At 51.3% G+C, this 19,054-nt stretch overlaps 1 protein-coding gene across 4 annotated transcripts in view; it reads left to right on the top strand.

The window, feature by feature from the left end:
* The window catches only part of Mical2 (microtubule associated monooxygenase, calponin and LIM domain containing 2), a 206,680-nt gene that overhangs the window by 130,145 nt on the left and 57,481 nt on the right, over positions 1–19,054 (top strand). For 2 of the 4 annotated variants that reach the window (XR_013343562.1, XR_013343561.1), the window contains 2 exons: positions 307–2,970; positions 4,010–4,228. Coding sequence is in view for 2 of the 4 variants with exons in the window: in XM_077798174.1 (XP_077654300.1) it covers positions 307–409; positions 15,270–15,450 (284 nt within the window). In the remaining 2 variants the exon portion in view is untranslated. Of the gene's footprint in view, positions 1–306; positions 2,971–4,009; positions 4,229–15,269; positions 15,451–19,054 lie in introns of those variants that run through there. The other 2 variants (XM_026395855.2, XM_077798174.1) reach the window with 2 other exon arrangements.

Genomic DNA, 19,054 nt, shown 5'->3' with positions numbered 1-19,054 from the left:
GAATGTCTTTGTATGCAAATCTTCACCTGTGTTTCAAAATATTATCTTAGTATAAATCACTACAAGTTGGGTTGCTGGTCAAAGGGCAACCATTTATTTTGAAGCCTCATGAACTACTGTATGGTCAGTTTATCCCCCCAAAAGTTGTGCCCATATTCAGCATAATGAGTGGGGCCTGAGACTATTTGGGGGGTGAACCCACAGTTTGCCAAGTTAGAGTTTCTCTGGCCCTCTCAGTCTGCTTTGTTGGAGGAGTCCTCTGTGAGAGTCATGGACTAAATGCCCTCATTTTGGTCTCTTTCTCAGAAGGAGGGGACGTGGCAGGAGCAAGAAGTCCCTCAGCGAGACACTCCCACGGAAAGTTCTTGTGCAGTGGCTGCCATTGGCACACCAGAAGGTAGCCCCCCAGGTATCTCCACCTCCTTCTTTAGGAGAGCCCTGAGCTGGCCTCTCAGGCTTCAGAGGGACCTGCTCTGCCTCCCCTGGGGCCTGCTTAACTGGATGCAGGGACTCCTGCAAGCTGCCGGCCTCCATTTCAGGGACAATGCTTACAACTACTGCTACATGTACGAGCTTCTGAGCCTTGGGCTGCCACTTCTCTGGGCCTTCGCTGAGGTCCTGGCAACCATGTACCGGGAGTCTGAGGACTCCCTCGAGAACATTCGAAGCTGGGTGCTCAGGTGCATCCCCATCAAGCTCCAGTGAAGCCCCTGGCTGTCCCAGAGTGCCTTAACATTTCCCTAGTTTAGATGGCGGTGTGTTCGTAGTTTGCAAAGGCACTGGCCAGGAAGTCTAGTGTCTATAACCAATTAGCTCCAAGCCAAAGAGTTTCACATTGGCCACCTATGACTGGCCTTGACAGGATGAACATCTAGCCATGGTGCTAGGGCCAGGGATGACATGAAGGATGTGTTTTATAACTGTGTACTGTTTTTTATACCAAAGCGAGCCATATTTCTGGGTTTACATTTCAATTTTTTAACTTTCACTAAGCCAAGAAAAAACATTTTTTTTTCTAAAGTGTCAGTTTTTCTAAACATGGGTTTAAAGTTTATAATCGGTTGTCCAAGCCCCTTCCACATTCTAGTGAGTTGTAATCATCGCTACCTGCAAAGTTAATAGTCTGGGATTTATACACACAAAAGTGAATGTGCAATCTCCTGACAAGTGCCTTTTGACTTTTGTAACTGGATGCCCCTTGTCAACAGTGGGCATGTTTTTTTGGTTTGGGGTTGTTGGTTTTTTTTTTTTTTCAATATGAAAGCATAATGATTTTGGAAGAAAAGAATAATAGAATGAATGCGTTTCTACAGAAGCACATAGCAATGTGTAGTTGACTCTGTCCTCCAGAGGGAGGACCATTTTTCTCTTTTGTTTTGATATAAAAGAAACTTAAGGGCTTTTTCCCCACACCAAATCATAAGCCAGTGTTGCAGAACCACAGGGTTTCAGATTGTTGCAAACCTACATTTTTCCTTCCCACTAATGGGCACTGCAGGGAAAGCCCAATGGCACTTGACCTCAGAGATCCATCAAGCCGATGCCATGCTGAGGACAAGCTATTTCAGCTGGTGGCATTTGGGCCTCCAAAAGATAAGGCTGCTCAGGGAGAGGAAGAAGTCACCCCCTCCCTTGGTGTTAGCTGAGCCTGAGGGTGCTTGTGAGCATGGCCTTGGGAAGCATGGCCTGCCTAGTGGTCCTTGTCTACAAGTGCCCAGCCACATGGTCCTAACGTTTAGGGTCTCGGTTCATGTGACCCTAGCAAAAAGGGTGTTTGCACTCCAGGGGGATCTCTGCGGCATCTTGACCTGCAGAGAGGGCTAGGAATGGACCAATTCAATGAAATGGATCCTTCAGAGCAAAAAAATGATTATGAGGCCCTCCTTGCATGTTTTACTCAGGGTGTCTGGCAGAGACCCCAGCTGTCCCCACCCCGACTCTGCCTGGACATGCACAGCTGCAGGATCTGGTTGAGCCACTGAGGAGCTGATAGAGAAAGGCCCTCTAGGGGTTCAGTGTCCCCACAGTCTCTAGGCTCAAGAGGCCTCTGAGTAAATACTACCTCTAGAGATTCCTCTAGATCCAGGGCTGGAACCTGGTGCATGTGAGGAGCCAGAGTTCTCGAGAGCATGAGATGACACGTTTCTATGGGGGGCGGGGAAGGAAAGAGGGCTTGCATTTTTCGACAATCACTTCCCTGAAATCCTTGGGGGAAAACAGCAACACGACTGTGGCCAAGTCTGTGGGAACTGGCTCCTCTGACTCGCATTGTCTTTTTCTCATGTGTTGCCGGGGTTTCAATGTTCTCTGCATGATGGAGGAGCCCTTGGTTCCTTTGATGTTTGATTTAAATTCTTGAGGTCCTGATGTGGACAGCCGTGTCACTGGGATCGCCACCAGCTCGGGGTGGGCTGATCCCCTTTGTGAAGCCGGGGTTTCTGGTCCTAAGGAGGCTGGTTTGAATTACTGTGGTAGAGGGGGTGTGCCTGTCACAAGCCTGAGATATCTGTATGTTCTGAGACCGTGAACCTTCCTGGTGAGCAGCACCGATACATGGGTGGATCCTGGGACGGGGGCAGACACCTCGAGGCCTCTGCTACGTATTCAAGGATAAAAGGCACCAGAGTAAAAGGGGGACAAAGAGAATATGGAGGTGGGAGGTCTCTCGGTCGGGTAGAGCAGAGCATTGACAGTATGCAGACCACATGTGTCCACTCCTGTCAATCAGCAGCTGGTCACCACCAGAAAGGTTCGTCTCTCCTAATTGAGATGACTTGTTGGGAGAAGTTTTCCTTTTGTTCTTTAACGGTTTCCTTCGGTGCCTTTTCCTGTTGTCATCCATTTCCTCTTTGCCCGCCCGCTAAGATCTCTTTTCTGTCTTTCTCTTTCCAACCTTACACTGTGGCCGTCAGTTCATTTCAGCCTTCCAGTGCTACACCCACTTCTTGGCTGACACACTTCTGCTCTAAGGTGACTGATTTTCTTGGCAATTTTCAGAGAGTGGTGCTAACCCCTAACCTGCTTTCCGTACCCTGTCCTCCTCCCCGCCCGCAGTACTGGTTGCGCTAACTGTGAGTGTCTTGCATACTAACGGACTTATTTGGTGGCATGGACGGTTAACGGCGTGGGGTGGTGTTCAGCTCAAAAGCCGTGTTCTAATTTCACTTCCCCTGGAGCCAGCAGCCTGTTCCACACCAAGTGCATGCCCCACCTCTCCTCCGTTCCCTGGGCCAGTTTGAGTGCATGTTTTCCAATGGCACCTGCAAAGCCACTTGCCTTCTTGGGAGGGTTAACCCTGAGACAGTACTATATAGGGAGGGCTCTGTCACCCTTGAAAAGAATGCTTTTGTCTAACAACCTCTGAAAACTGTCCTGTACAGTAGCGTCTTTTTATTTTGGTTCTAACATAATTACTAAATGCCATTGACCCAAATCACAGGTGATTCATTTTGTAGGGATTTTTAAAAATATTCGCTCTCAGGCTTCATCACAAGTTTGACCCTTGCTCTGTATTGTGAACATGTCCTCACAACTATTCTAGCAAATCCTTCCTCTATGGCATCCTGCACCCTAGATTCAAGGGGTTGGCGGGGGCTCTTCTTATCCCCCGTGGCTCTTAAAGCCCCAGTAATTCAGGAGCTTTAAACAAGGTAGTCACTGTCACAGGAGAGAAATGGCTTTGAGAAATGACCGAGGTCAACCCTAAGCCTGGAGCACCAAGTTTAAATGCTCCTGTGACTCGTCTTAAAGCACATATTCCTGCAGCCTCATTGACCTGGAGCAGCAGGACAATCAAAGTGCTCCTCAAAGAACCAGCATATCATATGCCACGGAGCTGTTGAGGCCAGGCCTCGCAGTCTCAGGCTGCAGTTGGTGTCTGTCCTGCATGGAGCCAGAACCACCCTGACCTCTGAGCCTCTGCCCAGCCCTGCATGCCGCATCCCTCGCTGCATTGGTGTAGAGCTTGGCCAGTACGAAGTCGTTGCTCTTGTCTTATCTTCTCTTGCAGAGTCTCCCTCCCTTTCTAGAATGTCTACCAAAGAGAGCCTTCCTCCCTCTCAGCCTCTCTTTAGCTAGCCTCCCTCTCTCATTGCAAGGCATGTCTGTGACCTTTGGTGATCATTTACAGTGCCACGTGGAACCCTGTATTTTGCACACAGCAAACAATGTTTAGCTTTATTTATGGTATTTGATGCTGTAAATGAAAATAAATATGGTTCTTTATAAAGCTCATTGTTTCCTCTCTTCTTTGCCATGGAAACTCCTAAAAACTCAAATACAGGGAGTCTGTCTTCCCTAAACCGCTGGTGGGACTTGCACTTGTGGTGACACGGGACTCTCTGGGGCTACGCTGGGACACTCCAAAATATTACCCAGGGGTAATATTTGGAAAATGTCACCAACACTCCGGGGCCAAGCTTTGGGATCTCTTCCTTGAAAACTCATGGTACTCTGGTATTCTAGATGCTGGGCAGAGTAGGTGAGGGTCAGTGTGACTTCTGCTCTTAGGAACAGACTGTAGACTGCTCCCTGCATCCATTTCCCCCGCACATCCCAGCCAGAGCCCTGATGAGCTTTGCCAATGAACTTTCAGGATTTAGGCCCCTAGAGAACAAAGGCTGCGTCTTGAACATTTCACACTGCTCCAGCTGAGTGGTGGATGGAAGGTAAGGAGGAAAGAGGGATACCTGTCAGGATGGCAGTGAACCCAGCAGGTGTGCTCTCATCACATGGAAAGCCGTTCATCATCCCCTACCCACAAAAGTTCCAATCATTCAGCACCTTCTGAGTCCTGCTCCCAGGGCAGGCTCCACCCTACCACAGGCTGTGTTCAGGGGAAGGATTTGGAGCCTCACTCTGTTAGGCTACATAGTGGGCAGAGACCTGCCATCACCAGGCCTGATGTAGCCGGATTTCTGACACTGGTATGACAAGCCACCTGTGAACTTCAATGAGGGCTCCTGCACCTCCAAAGGGGCAGATTTGGGGCCCTGGTCTCCAGCTTAGCTGCTGGTGCCTGGATCTGCCTTCAGAGCCAACTCAGGTCATGACCAAGGATCTTGTACTCCTTCCCTTCCATCCAAGGAAAGACGTGAGGGACCGGAAGCCAGCTGGCAGGTTTGACAAGTGTCTCATTCCTTTACTTACCTATCCTAGCCATTACTCTAGATTCTGGGGATACAGCAGGGGACGACCCAAAATCCCTATATCTCCCTGCATTTTAGAGAGATGTGTCTCAGAACTGCTGTCCTAGACCTGATTCATCTTATTGGTTTACCTGTTGTTTGTTCATTTACTCAACTAATCATTACTGAGCCTCTACTGTGTGCTGGGAATACAGCAGGGAATGAGACAGACAAGAATCTTCCACTCTGTAGAGCTCAGGGTTTGGTTTTGATTTTTCTCTAGAGTTGGATTAAAGCAACATTCTTCCAAGTGTGATGCCCCAAGAGTTGCTTCACAAATAGAGTTCCATAGTCACAAAGTTTGAGAAATGTTTTATACTGATCTTACCAGTCCTTGTGAATCTTGAGGATGCACAAGATTTATTAGCATGTTAAAGGTCTCCCTAGGAGTCCTCTGGTGAACATGCTTAATTAATTGTTCATATTGGCTTCCCATTCTTACTTGGAAATTTTGTTGTTGGTTTGGTTTGGATTTTACAATCTTCAGAAATAGCATTTGGTAGAATATTCTTTATCCACACTAAATTAAAGACTTACATTCTAAAGGTAAAATAATATAATTAAATATTAAATTATAATTTCCCACAACCACAGACTCAGTATACACACATATATGTATTTGTGTATGAGTATATATATGTGTGTATGTTTATGTATACATATAATAGAATTAAGCATTAGCTCATGGAGTGACAATTCTCTAAATTTTAATATCTGTAAAAGAAAAAAATATGTAGACAAAACATGAGACAAATCTGACTATGCATTTTTTTAAAAAACAGCATATAATAGTAAAATTTAAAATCTTGTAGGCATACTGAGGAAAAATCTGAATTAAATGGAATAACGAAGAAGTCAAATGCCATGGTATTTAAAGAGTTCCTTGATTGCTGGCCTTCCCAGGGCCCCCCCTCCGCCCCCTACCCCCTCCGTAAGTGGAAGTGATCCATTCGTATTTATTTATGACCAGAAGATAAATGCACAAAGGCTGCAAACAAATAATTTCACTTAAGCAGATTAAAAAGCTAAACACTAAGAAGAAAAAAGAAAGCATTTACAAAAAGTTCTTTCTTGGCTTCCAAAGGAATGTAAATTACTTATGCTGTACCACCAACTTAGCAAAAGAAAAAAAGTAAAGTAGATTGCAAGAGAAAAAGTATTGAGTTAAACATACTCTGGGACAGTCTTTTACTGAAAAGAAATATGGCAATTATTATTAAGATCCAGAAGCTGGGCTCAGTGGTACATACCTGTAATCCCAGCAACTCTGGAGGCTGAGGCAGGAGGATCGCAGGTTCAAGGCTAGCCTCAGCAACTTAACGAGTCCCTGTCTCTAAATAAAATATTTTTAAAAGGGCTGGAGATGTGGCTCAGTGGTCAAGCACCCCTGGGTTCAATCTCCAATACCCCCCCCCCAAAAAAAAATAGATTCAGAAAAGGACTATGACCTCTCAGCCCAATAATCCTACCCCAGGGAATGTATTCTAAAGAAATAACCCAACAGAAGGAATAAATCTGTGCTGCTTGAATACTAAGTAGAGTAAGTAGGTCAACCAGAGTGGGGGAGCTGCTCTCCTTTATTTCTGTAAACTCATTCATTTTTATAACTTTTGTTTTCAATTCCTTAAGTCAGTAAAAGAAAGTTTCTGCCTCCCCCACTGGCCCAGCTATTACATGGCGAGCATTTTCTCTGTGCAGCACTGGGCCAAGGACTTAATACACAGCTGCTCATTAGCACTTCACCTCCTGGTGAAAACCTTGAGGTCAGCACTAATGGTAAGAAGACCCTATTAAAGTAGCTCACTGGTACCCGAGAGGCAAGTCCATAGCGACCTCTTCAACTGTGAAGGCTCAGGGAGGCCACCAGGGCCCCGGCTCAGAGCCAGGCGCCTGTTCTAAGGGTCCTTGGTGTATGGTAAGGGCCCTGGACTTGGCCAGAGCCCTGGCTTTGACTCCTGGCATTTTGTTCTGATTTGGCAACATGGGCCAAGCTCCCTCTACAAACTGGGATCAAACAAAACCTCAGCATAGCATTTTGTGAAGGTGAAACCCGTGAGCCGAGCACTTGGCCCGAGCCACAGTGCTCTGCTGAGTCCTGGATAGCACTTGGTAATGAGCCCAGGAAGACTTTCTGCAGACCTCTAGATCAGCTGGGGCTTCGAACACCTACAGGACATCTTCAGGTTGAGGACTAGGCAGAGCCCCAGTGCTCACTGGGCAACCCCATCTATTTCTTTCTAGTTCTCTAGCTTCCCCAGCCACCCACCTACCGACCCCCAGACCTCAGTTCTAGAGCCCCCTTCCCTCCCTCCACTGCCAACAGGACTTGAGTTTGCTTTAGGGAGTGCCCGAGTCACAGTAAGAGGGAGCACAGTCCTGGCTCTGTTTCCAGCCATTGACCCACCACCTCCCTATCACACCTCCACCTGCACTCTACCAGGGCGTCCAGCTCAGACCACCTCCAATCCTGATTTCCCCTGAAATGGGCTCCGCCCTTGGCTGCCTCCATTGCTGCAAACAGCAATTCCCCTCTTCCCGTTGCTCATCCTCCAATGCTGAGGGTCATTCTTGATTCTACTTTCTCTTGGCCCCACATCCAACCCATCAGCAAATCCCAACAACAGCAGAATATGTCGCCTCCTCACCACCTTCACACTAGCTGGCCTCAGCCACTGTCGTTCCTTCCTGGATTATGGAAGTGGCCTCCTAGGAGGCTCCCCTACTTCTCCCTCCACCCCTCAATCTATTTTCAACACACACATGGAGGGATCCTCTAAGTCGGGTCTCCTGCTCAGAGATCCTCCCCACCCCCACTCCCCAGTTCCTGCCTTGTAAACTGGGCTTGTAAAAAGGCAAACATTGGTTCAAGAGTCTCTATCCAGCCTGGCCTTGCACTCTGACCTATTCCTCTACTTCACACACTCTATTCCAGACACACTGACCTCCTACACCTGGTGCATTCTGCCTTAAAGCCTTGGCACTGGCTATTCCCTCTGCCAAGAATACCCTTCCCAGTATCCATATGGCTGCTCCTTGCTCACCTTACCTACTAGGGTTTTTTCCCACAGTATTTATCACCTTCAGCTCTGCCGTGCAACTCAATCATTCGAGTTGTGTATTGTTTACGTTTTGCTCTGTGCTAGGGCATAAGCTCCCTAAGTCTGGGATCTCTGGTTATTCTGAGTACTTACTAACCCCAACAGGTAGAACACACAGGGTTTCTCAGGAAATGCTCGAGGATTATAGGCTCTCTGGTCTGGGCCTCAGGCTGGGAGCCTATTGGAGCCAGGGAAGTTCTTGCTGGCATCCATCGCAGCTCAGGAGGGAGGCCTGGAGGAGGAGGAGGAGGACACTGTGCTTCCTGCTGCCTCCGCAGACCCTTGGATTTTGACAGGAGCTTTGGTTTTGCCTTCTGAGGGGAAGCATCCCCACATAATTCTCTTGGCAAAGTTGGATCCATACAGTGACAGGTGGGCTTGGGTGGCTTCTGGCAGGGCTAGGCTAGAGGTTGGCGGTAGAGAGCAGTTCCATTGGGAACTGGAACAGCATGTTCCACTTTGGGACATGATAGCCCATGACACCAGGCCATAACCATCCTCCTACCTCCTTGCTGTCCCCTGCTTTGGGGTCCTGACACAGAAATCCAGATGACAGGATGAAAACAAGGGGGGATGATGCTACCAGCACCTGGGCCAGGGTGGAGCGAAACCTGCCACTAGAGCCCCTACACCAAGACATGTGGGTGGCTCAACTTGGCTTTGACCTTATAAACCTAGTTGTCCTGTACATGTAACCAAGGCCAAGGGAGGCTGCTGTCCACTAGCAACTCCTCAAGTTATGTGCGTGTATGTGCGGGGGGTGCCTAGAGCACCAGAAGATCAGCTGTCCTCTGAGCTGCAGGCTAGTGCCTAGTGGTGGTGGGGGTGAGGTAGGGTGGGAAGAAAAGTCAGGGTCCCAGAACTGAGGCCCTAAACCTGCTGCTGTTGGCCAAACAATCCAGGTCCCCTGCTGCTCTGCAGCCTACAGAGCCATGGGAAAGACACACACGAACTCCCAACTCTTGCACCGAAGGAGGGTGTTTCAGGGGGAGCCTCCTCTGAAGGCTGGGGCCTATTGTAGGCCCTCCTATGGCTGCCATTTCCCCAGTGCTTGGCCCAGTATCCAGGATGAGGGTTCTCATGTAGGAGCTGGTCACCCCTGGGTTTCCAGGGAAGGACCTGGCCTCAGCCCCTTCCGCCAATCAAATTTTGTGGCTTCCTCCTGTTTGCATTTAGTCTAATGTATTGGTCTCTGCACAGAGGCCGTTGCTAAGGCCAGGCAGGGCCCTCTGAGTAACACTACCTGCCCTGGCTTCAGGACAGTGGAGGGTGTGCCTGTGTGTCAACAACCAGGCCCACTCATTGGACCTTGTGAGAGTACAGCAAAGCCCAGTAGCCAAGTCCCAGAGTCAGGGGAGGGCCCAGAGGCCCAGCACTACAGTCAACTGATTCTTTCCTGAAGCTCCATAGGTGCTCCCTGAGTATGCCCAGAGGAGTTATGCTCCAAAGACCCCAGGATGGCAGCAGCTGTCTTTGGACATATGCACCTTTATCTTAGAGGACCCCACACTGCACAGGATGTTAGTGCTGCTGTGGGCGAATCTTCCTCCCAGAGCACTTGTGGCATCCCCTGAGGTGGACAGAGGGACTGCCAGCTCAGACCCCTTCCCATGGCCCTCCCCATTCTGCTGGGATCTTTTCAGTGTCCCCTCAGCCATCATGGTCCACCTGACAAGTACCTTGTGCCTAGTGTCCCAGCCATCTGCCTATTCATGCTCAGAGACACTGTAGCAGCCCCTGCCCCTGCTCTGCTCTGTATTGGAGAGGCATGGCCTCCACACAGTACGTCTTCCAGTGTTTCTTGCAACTGACCTCCTGTTAGGTTTGACTGCTGGATGCACTGGTGGGAGGCTGAGGGCAAGAACAAGGGAGAACCAGGGTGCTCTTCCTGCCTCTCTGCCTTGCAGCCATGGCTGTGGTCCCTGGGCTTTGGTAGCCCCAGCCCTTCCCCCACCCCACTCTCTGGTGGCTTCCCTCTGTGCTCGTCTCTGAGTTCCTGCACTGTCCCCATCTGGCCATTCAGCTACTCTAACACCTTTGACGCCTTTCCTTTCCTCTGTTGAACTCCCTGGTTTTAGCTCCATTTTCCTGATTATACCACTTTATTCCTCAATTTTTATCTACCAAGAGAACAGGGGACACAGCAGCAGGGGAGGTTCCTCCAAGCCTAGAGCCAGAAATGACTGGCCATTAGGACCATGGCTCTGGAGTGGCCCTGGACAACTTCTCTGAACCTCAGTTTTCTTTCCTGGAAAATGAAGTTCATAACAATCATGGGGATCGTGTTGCTCTGTTATCTTCCTGGGTCCTGGGGTGAGTGGAAGAGTCTCGAGTCGGGGGGAAAACAGGAGAGCCTTCCACTGCAGAGCCAGGGCAGCCCAGGACCCTGTGCCAGGCCCAGGCAGGAAAGGGCCTTGGGACTTGGCTCCTGCTGGGGTGGTGTGTGAGGTCAGACATTCCCGGGATGTTGATGGCAATCCCTTCCCCAAGAACTAGAATTCCTGAGTCGCCTCTGTCACTAGGAGCAGGAATCTGGTCCGAGTGCTGAGAGGAGCATGAGATGCTTGGTTCTGAGCTGACCTGCTTCCCGCCAGGAGGCCCAGCTGGCTGCTGCTCTGGGAGGTGCAGATCCTTCTCCCCCAACCCACTCCCCACCTGCCATCCTGGTACCACACCCATCCCCTTATAGTCCTAGATTCTCCCTGAGCTAAGAGGACTTCAGGCAGCATCTAAGGTGAAGAGCAGTCTGCCTAGGGGAGGGAATGAGGGGCTGGCCCCATGCACAAGTGGCCTCACCTGGGCAGGCTGCAGACATGGCTGCCTGGTGATTGGCAGGCCATCAACTGCAGGGGCTCTGACGCTGTGCACTCCTGTGCTGCCCGGGCGAGGTGCTCTCTGGGTTCTGCTTTCCTCCACTCTTCCACTGGTGCAATGATGGTACCCTCCTCTTAGGCCTGTCGGGATGTCAGAGATGGTAGACACAGAGTGCCGAACAAACATGGGTGCTAGACAATGAGTTGTGTGGCCTCAGGATGGTTAATAGTACCCCCACCACTGACACCAGTTCAACCAGTCCTTCCATGATCCCTAGGTTTGTGAGGACAGGAACCCAAGGTCTCTGGAAGCAAAAATCCTGGCATGGAAATAAGCCCCAGAGCCCAAAGTACCTGTGGCTGGATGGAAACAGGAGGGGCATGTCCTCCTTTGGGGGGTGCCTTAGCTAGCTGGTGGGGGGTGAGAAGGAAACACTATCTTTTTGTCTGCAGTCTCTGCATCCCAGTGCCCACCCGTGGCCTCTTCACTAATCACCAGGCTCCACTATGAGACACACTGGCCCTGGCCCTGCAGTACTGAGGCACCATTGGTCAGCTGTGCCCTCCACCCCTCCAGGTCTCCAGGGAGCCAGGAACAACTATTCTACTCCTGAGTCCCACTGGCAAAGCCAAAACTCTCTGGGAGGAAGGAAGAAAAGCAGAACCCAGAGTATCCCTGCAGTTTGGGTCTGGTGCCACCACAGCCTGACTCAGCTGCCTGCTGCCACCTCATGCTGCCAGGTCACCACCACCTCTCTGAGTCTCCTCCCCTCTGTGGGTCCCCCAGTCCACCTTCCACTCTGACATAGAGTGGTCTTTCTATGCCACTAATCTGATGATCCCAGTCCCCAGCTTATGACTCTGCAGTGGAGGTGCTTGCAGTAAAATCCACCCTGAACCTGCCACTCAAGCCCTTTCATGGTTAGATGTCAAAGGACTCATTTCTGGCTTTCTTTCTTTTTTTTTTAACATGCCCTCATGTCCTCCAGCCACATGGACTTATTTTCCACTCCCATGCAGATGGCAGCTCTTTCCCACCTTGCTCTTGCTCCAGAGGCCCCTAGAAGTACCATCTCCCCTTCTGTTGGTCAACTCTTGCTCATCCCATGCTCCAGCCCAGTTAAAATAGCACTTTTGACCTAGTGTCTGCTGCATGGAAATCAGACCTCCCACACCTTCCACCTGTTCACTGCCTGCCTCTTAGATAGTTTGCCTTATAATGCAGATATCTATGAACGTGTCTTTTCTTCTCTGGGACAAGAGGAGGTCATTGAAGGCAGGGACCATGGTGACTGATTCATTTCCTAATCCCTAGCGTAGGCCCTACTCAGAGGAGGGTACAGTAGCACCTGTTAGGTGCATGAGTATTGGGCATGTGGTTCACAGGCACACAAACACACCTGTTCTCAGATATAGTCAGGTATAGAGCTGGATCTCAGCCACAATAATTCTGTATAACAAACCTAGATCTTAGTGGCCTATGGCCTCTATTTTCTTGCTCGTGAGCCTGTGGGTTGGCTGGGCCCTGCAGGTTTAAGGTGGGCTGGGCTCCCATAGGATTGGCCAGGCTGGGCTCCAGGCTTTAGGTTGGCTCCAGGTGTGTTCCATGTGCCCTCAACCAGGGACTCAGGCTGAAGGGGCAGCACCATCTGAAATAAGTTCCTTTCATGGCAGTCTAGCAGGAGCATAAGTGGCAGGCCAAACCTGCAAGTCCTCCTGAAGCCCCTGCTCACAACACATCCAAGAGTTTCCACTGGTCCAAGCAAGTCTCACAGCCAAACCTCCATCAGTGGGACAGGCAGGGGGGCCCCACCTACTCTGGTGAGAAGGACTATAAACACACGGTCCCCTGTCACAGAGAACAAGTGAAGAACTGTGGGCATATTCCAAGTCCAAATTTGCAGAATAAAAGCCACAAGCCTTGATATCTATCTGGGGATCTGTTGTGCTCATGGACACACAGATTGGTCCCCATCCTCTGATGCAATGTGTGGCCACGTGCTTGCAACCTAATCTCTCTAGGCTTCAGTTTTCTCCTCAGAAAAATGGGGCCAATAATACTGCTTGGCTCAGAGGATCATGTGAGCTTAACAGGCTTAGCACATGGAGAATGCTCAAGTGCCAAATGATTTATATTGAGCATCCCCCCCAAAATAGCGCTAGAATACTGGATGGCTGAGATGGAACAGGTGGAGGGGCAGGGAGAGAAAGTGTCCCTTGGAGTAGTGAGGAGCCAGGGAGGACCCCAAAGCCCTGTGAGTTGGATTTCACAATAGTGGGGCTCCCACTATGGGGGACTTTGCTGGGGGCAGTTTGGGGTGGGGCATAAGCAGGATGAAATGGGATTGATGGGAAGTGGAGAACATGAGTGCAGCCAAGTCTTCCAAGAAGACAGGCTAGAAAGGAGGAAGAAGAGAGAAAGGGCTGCCAGGTGGGGTCTGAGGTTAAAAAGCGGTTTCCTAAAACTGGAGCCTTCAGTGTATATAAATCCCGGTGGAAAAAATCCAGTAGGCAAAAAAAAGTTAAGAGCCTGGGAAAGAAAAGACAATGGCTCCTATTTGGAGACAATGGGTGAGATCCAGCCAAGATCCGTTTAGGTCTTTCCCTTGGAAAGGAAAAAGGACAAGTTCTCCACGGTGACCAGAGAAGGGTTATCCAGCGGATCAGGAACCAAGAGGGATTTGTCCACTCATTCAATAGGAGCCACTGAGCACCCACTGTGAGGTAAACTCCAGCCACAAACAACATGGGCAAAGATCACCGCTTAGATTCCAGTCCTGGAAGAGACCATAAACAAAATAAGAAAATTGTATAGTTGGTTGGGAGTTGAGATGTGTGGCGAGTGAAACTTCAGGGCACGATCAACAGGATGGCTGGTGCAGGATCTCTGAGAAGGTGGCAAAGGAGCCAGCCCTGCATGCAAGTGTCCCCGGGAAGAGCATCTTCTAGCCGAAGTGAGAGCAGTGCAAGGCGCCTGGGGTGGGCACGGCCCAGGGTGCTGGGGAGCAGCAAGGAGGTCAGAGCCAAGCGAACCAGGGGGCAGTAGAGGAGCAAGGATACAGGGGCCACTGGGGGCCACAGTAGGTAAGACTCTTCAGCTTTATTTCCCTGTGAAAAAAGGAGCCCATGGGATTTGAGCAGAGAATGGCAATGTCTGACTTGTGCTTCTGCAGGGTCACTCTGGCTGCTGGGAAAGGCTGAGGGGGTGGGACATGGCAGGTGGGAGCTGGGAGCCCAGGTTGACCTGTTTCTATCATCCAGGCCAGAGGTGATGAGGCAGGGACCAGGTGGTGGAGAGCAGGGCTGCATCCCTGATGGATTTTAAAGGGACAGCCACCACGACTGGCTGATGGCTTGAGTGAAGGATGAGAGGAAGAGAGAAGTCGGGGAAGCTACCTGACCAGCAGGGGCTGATGCTGCCACCTGCCAAGACGGCGATGGCTGTGGGTGCGGCAGGTTGGTGGCCGAGTGAAGCATTCAGTTTGGACAGGTTGAGTTTGATGCGCACGTGGAAGTGCCGAGTAAGCGCAGTATGTGTGTCAAGATTCAGGGAGACACCCAGGCTGGAGAGTAAGCCTGGGAGCCATTGTTGTCTAGGGTTATTTAAAACCATGAGATCAGCAGGGACATGAGGGTAGACAAAGAGGTTGACAGCCTGAGCCCTGTGGCCCTTCAGCATTCTGACACCAAGGAGAGAAGGTGGGACCAGCAAAGGAGACCAGAAAGGAGATATCGGGGGCTGAGAGGAGGGCTGTGTCTGAAGGGGAGCTTGATGGGCTGGGTCAGATGCTGCCCATGTGTCAATAAGATGAGAACTGAGACGTCACCCCTGGGTTTAGCAATAGGCTGGGCCTTGTGATTTGGACACCAGCAGCCAGAGGCTGGTGAGCCTGAGGTGGACCCTCTGAACATGTTGGGACCCTCCCTACCATTAAATGGGATGAGGAATGTGCCCATGCCCTGCACACAGGAGGTGTGCCCGAAATGCTGTGCATCTGCTGGGCAGAGGGATGGGCTCCAGCAAAGGCAGAGCCGCTCTCAGAGGTGGGCCTCAGAGCCCCTGTGTAGCCTGAGGCCTGCACCCTTCCAGAATCCCGCCCAGACCCCTGAGGACCGGGTGCCCTTCTAGAGTCACCATGCCACCATCTCTCTAGAGCCTGTTCTCTCAGCAGATGAGCCCATCTCCCCCAAGAAGCCGAAGAGTGTCCCTGAGCCAGAGCCCGGTGATACAGAAGGTGGAGCCATCTCTCCCCTGCCCTCCGAGTGGACCTCTGTGAGGATCAGCCCTGGGGAGGACGGGGTTGGGCAGGACGTGTTGGCTGTTCGTGTCCTGGTCACCAACGAGGACAGCAGGTATGCCCAGGCGGCTGCAGGATGGGGACCACACCAGGGTTGGAGGAGGAGCAACATTTGGGATCTGGCCTCTCCACTCATTTGCAGAAGGACGTCTCTGGGTGTCAGTTTCCTCATCAGTCAAATGGGGACAATCATAGCCCCTGTCTCAGAAGGAGCTGTCAGGATCAAAACATTAGCATGTGGAAGTGTGTGGAACAAGGCTCAGGGTGTAATAAACCCTGAAAATGTCAGCAGTTATTTTCTCAGGAAAGGGAAAGGCCCTGGCATCACTGATGTCTCCCGGGAGGTGACTGTCACATGGTCTGCAGCAAGGGCTACAGATGGGCATTACCTGTCACAGGGAGGGGCTCCTGGGGCCCTCCCACCCTGAGAGCACAGTGCATGCTGATGGGGAAGCCAGCAGGGGAAATGAAGCCTGGTGACTCCATGACTGTTTCTGAGGGTGTCATCTCACCTCCTGCATCAGATCCCCACCCAGAGTGGTGATGAGAAGTGCAGACTCCAGGCCTCGCCCCCCAGACACACCCCCAGACACACCCACATCCTTCAGGAGCTCAAGCCACAAGAAGTACCTGTCATCTACTAGACCAAGCACAGGGCCGTGACCAATTCAACGCAAAGTCCTTGCTCTCACCTCCTTTCTTCAGGTTGGGCAGCCAGCCAGCAAACAAGGAAGCATTTAATGGGAAAAATAAAACGTGCACCAGGTAGAGAAGCAAAGTAGGGGCACATGGTAGACAGCCACGAGTCAGCTCTTAGATTGGGCGGCCAGATAAGGCCTCTGTGTCCTTACTGACAGCCAAAATCATGCTTGGTAACAAGCCTGCCCTGAGTAAGTGATTTAACCCCATTTATTACATCCTCAACTGCAGAGGCCAGCAGCTCAGCAGGCCCCGGGGGCAGCCCTGGCCTTAGTGGTCTGGCCCAGCAGAGTTCTTCTGCAGTAGAGTTGGCTGTCAGCTGTGGTGACAGAGAGTTACTGTGCCCTGCGTCTTCATCCTCCATCCAGCAAGTGAGGCTAGCTCAAGAGGAGAGCAGCACCAGGTTTCTGGAGACCCAGGTTTGGCCCTGCCAAGTACTGTTCCCATGGCATCTGATTGGCTACCGCAAGTCACATGGTCAGCCCAGATTCCAGGAGCCAGGAAGTAGGTTCCACCCTTTATGAGAAGAGCTGCGAAGTCCTATTGCAGAGGAGTGTGGCTCCAAAGAGAAGGATGGCAGCCATTTTTGCAGAGCACCTACCATGGCCCGCCTGAGGAGGTGACATTGAAGCTGAGAAGGGGTTACCAGGAAGGAACGGTCAAGGAAGAAGGGCAGTCCAGCCATGACAACAGCTAGTGCAGGGCCCTGGGTGGGAGTGAGCCTGATGGAGGAGAGGTCTCGGAAGGAAGGCAGGAGTGGGGCCCAGGGAGCCTGGGAAGGGCTTGCATTCTAAGCCAGAGATCATTGAAAGAGAATGTTCAAGTTGAAGAGTGACATCTCAGTCATCTCAGTCACCATTCTTGAAAATCGGCAGGCCCTGGTGCAGGGAGAGGATGGGTCAGGTGGAGCAGAGCAAGGGCGGGGAGATCAGGCAGGGAGATCAGGGAGGAGCCTGTGGCTAGGGACTGTGGAACAGCGAGGATGGGTTTGCTGATTGGCTGAACCTAAGGGAAGAAGAGTTCAAGGGCAACTCCCAGGTTTTGACTCCATCACTGAATGGATAGTATGATCATTTCCTGAGGGGAGAGGGATTTCAGGGGATATAGGTCATGGGGAAAACCAAGAGTTCAATCCTGGACCCCCTAGGGTTTGAGTTGCCCACATCTTTGTGCAGATATCAAGTTAGCAGTCAAACATGCAAGTCTAACATCGGAACTTTCAGGGAAACAGGGCTGAAGAGGGTGAGTTCAGAACCCACTAAACCAAAGGACTTGAGGGGTCCTGAAGGGAGTAAGATTATCCTCCTGTTGATAAAGAGGAGCTGGGCCTGGAATAGAGCCCCAGGGCATTTGCACATTCAGAAAGCAAGCAGGGAAAGAGTGAGCAAAGCCCACTGGAGAGGAGGAAAACCCAGATGGGGGAGTTAAGGAGTGCAAGAGGAGAGAGTGTTGCAAAAAGGGATCTGAGGACAAGGGTGGCTCAGTGGCAGAGCATGGGCCCCGAAGGACGACGTGGTTTGCTACCTTGGGAAGCTGTGGAGTCCAGTCCACAGCATAAACAGAGAAGGGAGTTCGGGGCCTTCCAACAGGAGAGTCCTCATGAACGTCCACGGCGTGGTCTCCATGGAGTCCGTGGGCAGAGGCCTAATTGAAGAACGTGTGGGGACAACAGGAAGGAAAAAATGGAGGCAATGGTCCCGGACATCTAACTTATTAAGTCTTGATCATTTAGACTCTGGAAAGGGGCCTGGGAACCATGCTTCACGGGTGATTCTGATGTGCACATCTGCATGAGAACCACTCCCTGAGAGTGCCCTTAGTAATCACTAAGAGAGAAAATCAGGGCCCAGAGGAGGGAAGGCACCTACCCAAGGTCACACAGCCTTCAAGGCAGCTTTGGTATAACAAAGGCAGACGTCTTGGCTGGTGTGGGCCAGGAAGTCCAAGGGTGGTCCTCATTTCAGGCCACCTTGAGGAGGTGATGTTGAAGCCAGAGACTCACAGCAGTTATCCCTTGCTGCCTCTGCACAGGTCAGCCCTGCAGCGATCCACAGAGAGGCTGTGCCCACCTGTGCAGCCCTCACTACAGAGGGCTTCAGCCCATATCCATAATAATGTCACAGAACGGGAGCCAGGGAAGCCCCCACTTGGTGTTACCCAGGTCATATACCCACCTCTGGGACTGACCAGTGCACAGGATGGGGTGCCAGGCCTGGGCAGGCCTGGGCATTAGGAAGGGTCCACTAGGCATTACAGGTAGACAAGGAAGGGGCAGTGACCTAGTGGAAGAACCATGCTGGATGGATGGACGATAGACAGATTCATAGAGATCCATAGATAGAGAGATAGGAAGGATATTCAGCTTCACTAAAATGCCTCATGCCCTCCCCACCCCAGGCGTGGGCCTGGGCTGTCTCCTGTGCCCACAACACTCTGCCTCCACTTCTCTGCCACTTACATTCCTGCCACGTTAAACACCACGTCCCCAAATGCCAGAGAGGCTTTTCTACTCCCCACCACCACCCCCCATTCTGGGGGAAGGAAAGCAGCATTTCAGGGCCTGGAGTTTTAGGATCAAGTTCCCGTAGACGAGCTCAGGAGCTGTGCTCAGGGCTGGGAGACGGTGAGACACCCCCTACTTTACGTGAGTTGTTGGTCAGACATTTGCTTGGGAGCTTTCTCTTGCTCTGATCCAAGCTTATGTCAGTCAACTTTGTGTCACAAAGTACCACAGCCCAGGTGACTTAAGCAACAGGAACTTCCTTTCTCACAGTTCTGGGGGATGGAGGTCTGAGATCAAGGGTTGGCAGGGTTGGCTCCAACTAGGGCTGGGGGGACGCATCTGCTCCAGGCCTCTCTCCTGGGCTTGTAGATGGCCGTCTCCTGATCACACGGTGGCGTTTTCCTACTGCACACACGTTCTATGCCCAAATTCCCTGTTCTTAGGAGGCCACCAGTCA

This window comes from Urocitellus parryii, chromosome 4 (genome assembly GCF_045843805.1).
Source record: "Urocitellus parryii isolate mUroPar1 chromosome 4, mUroPar1.hap1, whole genome shotgun sequence".
NCBI lineage: Eukaryota > Metazoa > Chordata > Mammalia > Rodentia > Sciuridae > Urocitellus > Urocitellus parryii.
Note: the sequence above shows the minus strand (reverse complement) of the source record. Positions and strands in the feature narration are given on the sequence as shown.